Source organism: Misgurnus anguillicaudatus, chromosome 6 (assembly GCF_027580225.2).
Source record: "Misgurnus anguillicaudatus chromosome 6, ASM2758022v2, whole genome shotgun sequence".
Classification (NCBI taxonomy): domain Eukaryota; kingdom Metazoa; phylum Chordata; class Actinopteri; order Cypriniformes; family Cobitidae; genus Misgurnus; species Misgurnus anguillicaudatus.
The window spans coordinates 18,307,218-18,317,768 of NC_073342.2; the positions used below are offsets into that span (position 1 = coordinate 18,307,218).

General features: G+C 37.6%; 2 protein-coding genes across 2 annotated transcripts; one reads left to right on the top strand and one right to left on the bottom strand.

Moving 5' to 3' along the window:
- The first annotated feature begins 823 nt into the window (after positions 1–823).
- On the top strand, positions 824–6,154 carry ada2a (adenosine deaminase 2a). Its single transcript, XM_073868646.1, has 10 exons — positions 824–969; positions 1,567–1,882; positions 2,720–2,939; positions 3,014–3,217; positions 3,300–3,434; positions 3,517–3,607; positions 3,686–3,794; positions 3,931–4,088; positions 4,981–5,183; positions 5,735–6,154. Exons 2-10 carry the CDS (start codon positions 1,582–1,584, stop codon positions 5,841–5,843), a joined length of 1,530 nt encoding a protein of 509 aa, XP_073724747.1. The 5' UTR covers positions 824–969; positions 1,567–1,581; the 3' UTR covers positions 5,844–6,154.
- A 99-nt stretch (positions 6,155–6,253) lies between these two features.
- On the bottom strand, positions 6,254–10,198 carry ribc2 (RIB43A domain with coiled-coils 2). The gene is made up of 7 exons (XM_055192809.2): positions 9,979–10,198; positions 9,815–9,896; positions 8,850–9,161; positions 8,280–8,398; positions 7,019–7,246; positions 6,589–6,755; positions 6,254–6,386 (listed from the first exon to the last, which is right to left on the bottom strand). The coding sequence occupies exons 1-7, from the start codon at positions 10,093–10,095 to the stop codon at positions 6,308–6,310; spliced, it is 1,104 nt and encodes a 367-aa protein (XP_055048784.2). The 5' UTR covers positions 10,096–10,198; the 3' UTR covers positions 6,254–6,307.
- Positions 10,199–10,551: the final 353 nt, after the last annotated feature.

The window sequence follows — 10,551 nt, forward strand, 5'->3', positions numbered from 1 at the left end:
TTTCTTATGGTCTTCTCCCCATTTTTAAAGGAGTAGCGGTGTTTAATCTTGTTAGTTGCTTTAATACATTCATTCTTTGCGCACATTTTTATTATGTACACTGTAAAATATTTTAGCTGTCTTTAAGTTATAATTAAATTGCCAGTGCAAACCATTTTAACTTACTACTTTATATATTACACTAAACTTTCAACTAAAAAATTAAAACAGTAAATTGAAATGACTTGTAAAGCTAATATGATATACTTAGGTGCATAGATCGTCTTAGTGACTAAAATGTCATGTACTTTTATATTATTTATTAATGAATTTAGCGTTTGATTATTTACTTTACAAAAATAACTGTGATTTTATTATAGTAAAAGTGTTGTAAACATGTTTTTTTTTTTGGCGTATTGATTACAATTTGTAATACCATGATTTTATTACCAAGGCATGGTTAAACTGCTTTGTTTAACTACAGTAACAATGTTTTTGGTTTATTTAGGAACACAATAATCATGGCTATTTTTTGTATGTAAAGATAAATCGTCGTGTTTTTCGGTTTCGGTGCTTGGGTTTATACTCACTGTAATGCGGCTTTCATACGTTTCAGTCAGGTGAGAGTGTGACCAAAAGTGACAGATATCCGCAGATATCACATTGGCTTTCATGACCTGTTGGCTTGTGGAGGTTTTAAGCGTTGAAAAACAAAGAAAATTGAATATACTTTATATATACTACATTTTAATTGATAAAATAACAACGTTTTGAAAACGCTGTGGTTCTTTGTGCTCTTGTCACAGGCAAGAGCCAATCAGCTTTGAGACCGGTTATGACGTCACGCTGTGTTTTGAAGGCAGGCTGCTGTGCTGTCTGTTGTGTAGAAGCAGAGACACTTTATTGAAAGTCTATGTAGATCGGTTTGGTTTAATTAAATAAGATCTATTTCAGCGACATCGCTGCCAAACGACACACTTTACCCAAGTCTCAGCTAAGACGTATAACCTTAATTTGTTGTATGTTACGTGTTTTTGTTTGAAAGTGCCTGTATCCCTGTCATTTAGCGCAGCGCAACGTATGTTTACTTTCCAATAGGTGTCTCAGTTAAAAATATTTTAAGGCTTCTTGAAGGTTATCGACAAAAACACGTGAAACGGTTAACCAACGTTATTAGTGAAAACAGGCAGAGTACAGCTAACTTAGGCAGGCTGCTGATTGTCATGTGTTTGGTTTGTTTACATGTAATAGGGGGTCTGTACAGATGCCCTCATTGTTTGTAAGAGGACAACACGGATTCAGTTTAAACTGTGCTTGTAGACGTCCACAGTTTGAGTAAATGTCAGCTGATTTTCCACAGGAACCTTTATGGTTGAAACTTGCTGACAAAAAGAGAATCAGCGGGAAACCCCAGTTTCATTATAACAAAAGTTATTACAAAACTTCCTAGGTTAACTCGTATGTTCTGCATTGGTCAGCAGCAGTCCGCATTCATGCTTATGCTGTCAGTATAAATCCTACAAAGCATTAAAATGATTTTGTGTACCTTTCTACTGTTCACTTTGTTTGCTTTGTTTTATTATACCATCAGCTAAGAAAGCCATGCAAACACTGAAGCTACCAAGCCTGATACAGGTATGGATGCTCTTTCTGTGGTTTGCCTCATGCAACTGTGGACCAGATCCCAGAATGCGTGAGGATTTGATCAAGCAGGAGAAGTCTAGACGGACAGGAGGTGACATAGAGCTAAACAAGGACGAGAAACTCCTTGATGCAAAGCTCCAGAAACTAAAACAGCATGAGATGGAAACAGGACAGTTTCCTCCGTCCATGCATTTCTTTAAGGCAAAGCCCCTCATCGAGCAAAGCCCCATCTTTAGTTTGCTTCAGAAGATGCCTAAAGGTGTTGTAGTTGAATTATGCTGAATACTAAATAACCTATTATCACTGATTAAAGGAAAACAGCACTGTTTTTCAATATTTTACTATGTTCTTACCTTAACTTACACAAATTAGTACACGATTATCTTTTTTTAATGCGTGCACTTGATCTTTGAGCGCGTCGTGAATGTGTTGGCGTTTGGCCTGGCCCTATTCGTTCCTTGGGATTCAGGCAGGAGTGAGTTTAGAGGCCACCAGGCACTTCCATGTTTTCCCTATTTAAAGATTGTTACATGAGTAGTTACACGAGTAAGTATGGTGGCACAAAATAAAAATTTGATTTTTTTAAGGGGATAAAAAAAGAGAACTATATTGTATGGCGGAAGAGCACTTAGTTAGCAGCACTTTGACATCAGGTGCAGTAATATTGCCGAAGTTTGAGCGAGAGGGGGAGGAGTCAGGTGTGATTATGTTACTGCGCGCCGAGGTTGAAGTGCTGCAAACTAAGTGCTCTTCCACTATACAATATAGTTCTCAGTTTTTTATCCGCTTAATAAGTCGCAACATTTTATTTTGTGCCAACATACTACTCATGTAACAGTCTTTGAAGGGGGAGGCATGGAGGTTTTTGATGGCTTCTGAATTTATCCCTGTTTGGATCCTGGGGAGTGAATGGGGCTGGGCTGGATGCTGACACATTCACGGCGCGCCGTACAAGGATTGGGTGCACACATTGAAAAAAAGGTAGGGCTGTATTAATTCATCTAAGTTGAGGTAAGAACATAGTAAAATATTGAAAAACGGTGCTGTTTTCCGTTAAGGACTCCTAGGATAAATCATATTTTCTTCCAACAACCAGGTGCCGCCCTACATGTTCATGACTTTTCCATTGTCGATGTGGAATGGCTGGTGAAGAACGTCACCTACAGAGAGAACTGCTACGTGTGCTTCACCGATGATCAATCTGTCCAGTTTATCTTCTCCTGGAAGACGCCTGCATCTCGTCTGCACTGCTCCCCGTGGACTCTGCTTCGATCCCTCAGGGAGCAGATAAAAAACAGCACTGAGTTGGACAACAGGTGATGCAGGGAGAGTCTTAAATTGAGATGTTTCTTTGTGTTTCTCTAAAGTTATTTTTCATTCCCTTCCACAGTTTCATTCGAAATCTTACACTTTTCACCGAAGACCCAGACAGAGCCTATCCCAGCCAAAATGTGGTGTGGAAGAGGTTCGAGAAGGCATTTGTTGTGTTATTTGGACTGGTGACTTATGCACCTGTATTTAAAGACTACCTCTATGAAGGTCTCAGGCAGTTCTATGCGGACAACGTCATGTATATGGAAATCAGAGCTTTGCTACCATTGGTATGGATACGTTGGTCTTTAGTTAGTACACAAATGCATTAAACTATAGTATATACTAATGTTCATTTGTGTTTGACCATTGACATACGAACTTGATGGAAGACGAAATGATAGAAACTGGAGTATGCAGGCCTACCAGGAAGTAGTAAAAAGATTTACAGCAGATTACCCAGACTCCTTAGGGGCTCGGGTGATCTTCACCGTCAACAGGTTAGATACACATTGCATTAGATCAGAGATGCGTTCAGTCCAGTCCAGTCAAGTTATTATTTATTTCTCTTGGATCTTGCAGGGGCGTGAATGAAACCGAGGCTGTGAACGCAATAAAGGAGGCAATGATATTACAGAAGAACTTTCCAGACATCATGGCAGGCTTTGACTTTGTGGGTATATGTTGGTTGAGCATTTGCTGACATTCGCGTTAACTATAGATGGATGAATTATCACTTCTATAACTCCAGGTTGGACAAGAAGATCGTGGCAGACCGTTGTGGTACTTCAAGGAGGCTTTGAGTTTACCAGAAGAGGAGGGTGTTAAACTACCCTACTTTTTCCATGCAGGAGAGACAGGTTTCTTTGACATATTAATGCTTCTTACATCTGGTCGCCCTTTAGCCTCATGTGCTCTCAAAGCAATGTTCAATGTGTGTTTTATTTTATGGTTGACACAATAACATTCATTCAAACATCTTTATTCCATACGTAGATTTACAAGGAGCAGATGTGGATCAGAACATTATGGATGCTATTTTATTCAACACCACACGTATTGGTCACGGCTTTGCCTTGGCCCATCACCCTTTAGTCAAAGAGATGTCTAGAAAGTTGGATGTGCCCATAGAAGTTTGTCCTATCTCAAATCAGGTATTTTAAAAGTTTATTATAGTTTAACAATAATGTATTTGATTAAACTGACACTTTGATTTAGCGGTGGTTTCCAGGTCAGGGTTAAAGGAATAGTCTACTCATTTTCAGTATTACAATATGTTATTACCTTAACTAAGAATTGTTGATACATCCCTCTATCATCTGTGTGCGTGCACGTAAGCGCTGGAGCGCGCTGCGACGCTTCGATAGCATTTAGCTTAGCCCCATTCATTCAATGGTACCATTTAGAGAAAAAGTTAGAAGTGACCAAACACATCAACGTTTTTCCTATTTAAGACGAGTAGTTATACGAGCAAGTTTGGTGGTACAAAATAAAACGTAGCGCTTTTCTAAGCGGATTTAAAAGAGGAACTATATTTTATGGCGTAATAGCACTTTTGGGAGTACTTCGACTCGCCTGAAAAGTCGCTCCCCTTCTCACTCTCATAATGGGAGAGGGAGGGTGTTACTGCGCCGAGTCGAAGTACTCCCAAAAGTGTTATTACGCCATAAAATATAGTTCCTCTTTTAAATCCGCTTAGAAAAGCTCTACGTTTTATTTTGTACCACCAAACTTGCTCGTATAACTACTCGTCTTAAATAGGAAAAACGTTGATGTGTTTGGTCACTTCTAACTTTTTCTCTAAATGGTACCATTGAATGAATGGGGCTAAGCTAAATGCTATCGAAGCGTTGCAGCGCGCTCCAGCGCTTACGTGCACGCACACAGATGATAGAGGGATGTATCAACAATTCTTAGTTAAGGTAATAATAATTTAGACTATTAATAATAGACTATTCCTTTAATAAGTAAGAATGCATGAAATAGCTTTAGACCCCCACTTTAAAATAATTCAAATGGTTTGAATACAGTGCTGATTTGTTTTAGGTGTTGAAACTGGTCTCAGACCTGAGGAATCACCCAGCGGCAGCGCTGATGGCCGAGGGTCATCCTTTAGTCATCAGCTCTGATGATCCGTCTCTTTTTGGGGCTACTGGACTTTCTTATGATTTCTATGAAGCCTTTGTGGGGTTCGGAGGATTGAGCTCTGATTTAGGCACATTGAAAAAGCTGACAATAAACTCTCTCAGGTAAAATATTTTTAAACGTCTAACTTTTTAAAAGCCTTAAAGCACTTGTGACGCTTGACCACAAAACCAGTCATTAGTCACATGCATATATTTGTAGCAATAGCCAACAATACATTGTATGGGCCATAATTATAAATTTTTAATGCCAAAAATCATTAGGATATTAAGTAAAGATCAGACTGGAAGATGTCATATATGAAGAAGATATTTTTTACATTTCTAACCGTAAATATATAAAATCTCAATTACAAAAAATTACCCATATGACTGGTTTTGTGGTCCAGTGTCACATTTGCTTGATAATACGTATATAATTAGAATTGGGAAATTGGGAGTTGGTTTTAAAATTTGATATAAAACTGATTTTTATATATTATATCTTAATACAAAAAACGTCAAATAAATTAATATAATGTAATACATACGATTATATATGGCCATTCATAATAATCCAGATATAATTGAATTTATCAAATTCATGTTGTGATCTTTATATAAACAAATCTTTTTATTATGTGTTTAACTTTTATTGTCGTCTCATTTCTTTCTAGGTACAGCTCATTGCCAGATCAAATGAAGAAAAACGCTATTGCAGCTTTGCTGGTAAAATGGGACAAATTTGTACTAGAGAGTTTATTAGGAAGTACCACTAGTCTCTGAACCATGACAATTTTAACACTGGAGTATTGTTCGCTCTATTTTAAATCAAATATGTGCACATACAGGAATCTAAAGACTATAATATATACTGTGTGTGTTTGATATGAGGAAATGAATTGTAATGCCTTAAATTGGCTTGTACTGCCATCTGCTGCAGAATCTTTATACTTCATTCAAAGGCTGTTCGCAACAACATTGAGGACTTGAACCTCAGTACTAATTGTGATGAGGTTTTAGGACAGAATAATTTGTAGATATTCACAATGTACAATCACTTCTTGTTTTTAAAACACTCTTGTATTTTATTGAACTTGACAGGTGGAATTGAATGAATATGTGTTTTTAACATAAATGTTTAAAACCAAAAACAATGGTGACAAAATCTCAATGCCAAAATCAGAATGGCCAAATGTATGTAAAATGTTTTATTGTCCTGTATTGCTCTGCATTACTGACGGTCATTCTTATCTATTGCTGCTTTTAAACTGGGCAAAGTAGTGATCATCGGGAATGTTGGTGTAAACTTCCTGAAGATGTTTCTGCCTGTAAATAGAAACACAGAGGTAACGATAATTTCCTTTTAAAAGCTAAATCTGTAAAATTCAGTCAATGCTTTTGGATAAACTAGACACAAGTAGGTGCAAAAAGTATAAATAACAGGGTGTCATTGCTTACTACTTCAAATAAGCATTTTAAAATCATTCACAAATTTAGTAATGCAGGCCTGTCGGCTATAATCACTCACTGAGCATCGTGGTCCTGGGCCAGTCGAGTGTTGGTGTTGTCCAAAGCCCTGCGCATCTCCTTATTGGCCCGTGCCTGCTGTCTTTCAAGCAGCAATGCGGTGCGGGCCGATGCCATTCGCGAGTTATACTCCTGCATCTCCTTCTCCCGCTGCTGAAGGCTAGCACGCTGCACAATAAACATTGTTTATTGCACATTATTATATAGCATCTTTATGCTAGCAAACTCCTAAATGTTGACTAATCTCAATTATACTCATTTAAAAAACAACTTTTTGTCCAGTAAAATGCCCTAGCAATGCTATTGCCATGGGTTTCATTACCAGGTAATGCACATACTCATAAAACATGTAGCTTAATTGCCCTGCTAGTCATTTTGCCAAAAGCATCTGCTACGTGCAAGATTTTATCAAAACAAAATTTCGTGCTTACCTTCTTCTCCTCTGCCTGTTGTTGCTGGTATTGAGTATAGTGTTGGAGCTCTTTCGGGGTCATTCCCTTGTAACAGTCCCTGCGGAGGCGAGACAGACCCAGCACACTAGCACTCTGTTCAGGGTTTTCGGTCAGCAGGTCTCCGTTAAGCTGGTTCAAGATGTCCGTCTGGTTATTTTCCTCCTCCTCTCGACGCTCTTGAAGACGTCTCTGTCTAATTTCTGCAGCCTATGACCAGGGAGATGGAAAAAAACATGATGGCATGATCAAGGATAAAAACCTTTACATGCAGTATATGGGTGATTCTCACGAAACCACTGAAACACCACGGGACTAATGATTTTAGCTTTAAAATGTGTAATACAGTAACATTAAAAAGCATCAGAATTAACACAATACTGTGTTCTACCTTGCACAGTGTGTGATTTCAACATAAGAATTTATAATTGGAAATTTTATCTCATTTTCTGCTGAAATTCTCATTACTGCAATGTGTCCGGCTGTGTTTGAACATGCGTTATGTTGTAATTTAATCAAATTAACACAAAAATATTAAGAAAAAAAATAAATGGATGTTTTGCTAGACTACTTTAGATGAGGGAAAAAATAATTACTGAATATTCATGTATAATAATAATGAAGAAAAATTAGGAAAATGATGTATCCATGCCTGATGTTCTCATCCTCCGCAACCCTTTTTGAGAACAGTTTAAGCACACATACAGAATTTTAATAAAGTTTGATTTTGAGTGACCAAGCACATGGACCAGTTACTTCAAGATGGCTACCAGGTAAGATCATTTTTTTACAGTTCATTTGAAATATTGTCTTGTCAGAATCCTTACACAACATTTTGATTATCATTACCGCAACAGATGCTTATTAAATGTTAATTTAATTAATAGAAGCATAATACTTTGATTTTAAATGCATGTGTAGAATCTCCAAATTATGTTCTTTCAGGTTTGTCGTGTCATTTTGAAAATATGTCAGTGTTGATGTTTTCTGACTGTTGCGGTAATGAGATTTTTTAGGACAAATTTTTTTAATTATGTTACAAAAAGTGTTAAATGATAAGTAAACGTTTTTAAATTAATGTTCCAATTTACTCCAGACTTTGTTTTTCAATGTCTGGTGGGAAAAAAAGTAAATTTAAGCAATTTTTACATTTTCATGCTTGACATTTTTAAAACCAAGTTTTCGTGAGAATCACTCATATTCTCCAATTGTATTTCCTACTTGTCTTATTATTGGGACTAACCAGTGCCAAGTTGAAGTCTTTGGTGGCAGCGGCTGCAGCTTTCTTGCATTGCTCCTCCATCTTTTGCAGTTCAAGAGCTCGGTTGTCCAAAGACAGTCTGCTTTGATCATACTGATGCACTTCACAGTATGTAAACAAAAGATTTTAACATTTTATAGTTATATAGGATTACAACTTGACATCTACTCTACAGCATATAACCATATCAATATTGCTTATGGTCCTTTGCAGAATTGATGGGGGTCTAAATGGGATTGGTTGAGTTTAAAAAAATAAAATAGTTGCCAAGAAAGTGGCTGGAGCACAAATATAGTATAAATAACGTTATATTTGTACTTTTTTACACCTTTTAATTGCTTTTTAGCGAGAAATTAGTATATATTTTTTTCAAATATGGGATTAGTTATCACAAAGGCACTCTTTGTTTCTTCATTCACCGAAGTCACTGCCTTATAAGGGAAGTGAGGCAACAAGTCAGCTGCCTGTTTCGGATGCAGACTTTGATGTACAGTAGGGCATCTCTCTCCAAGGGTTCTTGGCTTGTAAATGGATTCCTATCTACTAACATACCTTGTTGTTTTAGCTGTTGTTTGGTTTGTTCTCGTTCTTGTTGCTGTTGAATGCACCATGCTCTAAGCTGATCCTTCTGCTTTCTCAGCCGGTCCGACAAGGCCAGATCTTCTCCTGTAAGGCCGGGCAATATCTCCATCCCCTCCTGCTTCTTCAGCAGCTCTGGATCATTCAGATCAAACTCACGTCTGCTGGTGGCCTGTTGAAACTGTTGTCTGAACTGTGTGATGGCTTCATTCAGAAGGCGCTCATCCTTCTTCTGTCGCTGGTCCAGGATACAAGCGACACGATCTCCAAACATGAGGTCATTAGCTAAAATCACATGAATAAAACATTTGGGGAACTCAAATCTTGTTGCTTAATGTTTTTTTTTCTGTTATGTGACAATCATAGCCTATATTTATTCATCACTGCTTCACAAACAACACAAATTGTAATGGTTTTCCATTACAAATACCTCTATGAACCAGCTGTCCCTACTGAAGATACCAGCTGAAACCTAAACTGCTTGGCTGGTTTTAGCTAGTCTCCCAGCTTAGTTAGCTGGTTAAGCAGGCTGGTTTCGGAGGAGTTCTGGACACTTTTTAGCTTGTCAGGCTGGACTTACAGTAGCTGGTTTAACTCCCAGCCTGGCCAGCTAAAAAAAAGGGGGTGTCCAAAGCCCTCTAAAACCAGCCTGCCACACCAGTTTGGTTGGTCTTTTCAGTAGGATCAGCTGTTTATCATTAAAACCTTTACAAAATTCCTTTATGTAGTGTGTTTTGCGTCTTATCCCAGTAGGATTTAATGGTGCTCTATTGGTTCCCATCCACCAAATAACGTCACACAAAAATGTAAAAAAGAGAAATCTAAATAAATAATTGTTTAATTAATTGGTAATAAATCAACAGTTAGCAATGGAGTAAATTGGCTAATACTAAAAAAATAATGATAAACTGATGATATTATAGTTTCACAGGACTAACCGTAAGCGTTAAATTCATCCGCTTCTCGTTGCTCTTGTTCTCTTCTTTCTTTAACTTGTTGGTCGAGGGCATCTTTATCAACCTAACCGAGAGAAAAAATAATAACTCAAAGCCGTAAGATAGACCACGTCATTTAACGTTACCGAGATATGAAATAAACTTACTCCCGTCGTCCGAACTTTATCATTGAAAATCTTCTCTTTGCGTTGTTCCTCTCTGGTTTTTCTTCTGTCAAATTGTAAAGCTTCGGTTCGGTCACAAAGATGTTCAACGTAGCTCATTTTTCAATATCACCTCTGTTAATCTATTAGGATTAATATAAAATGTAATCAAATCACCGAGCGTCAGGGGACACACGACTAATGCAAAACATACTCGTTGCTAAGATACTAAAGACTCGTGTCGTGTTTGAAAAGGGCGCCATCTTTCGGTCGCTTGTTAAAATCATAGACTGGAAAAAAAATAAAGAAACCCCCACATTTATTAATGGTTATAGGCTACACTTGTTAATATTCAGAGACGTGTTTGAATGAACCATGGGATTCAAATGTGTCTGTGATGTTTTATTGTTTTGTTTCTGGACACAAAACTTTTGTGATGGTGATTTTTTTTTTAAACCCATGCACATTTACAAAGGCTGTTTATTTAGCTTATTGAAGCTTCTCTTCCATTGTACAGCCTCTGCATGGTCGTCTTCCCTTGTCTGGGACTGCGGTCAAGCCAGCCGCCACTCCGAA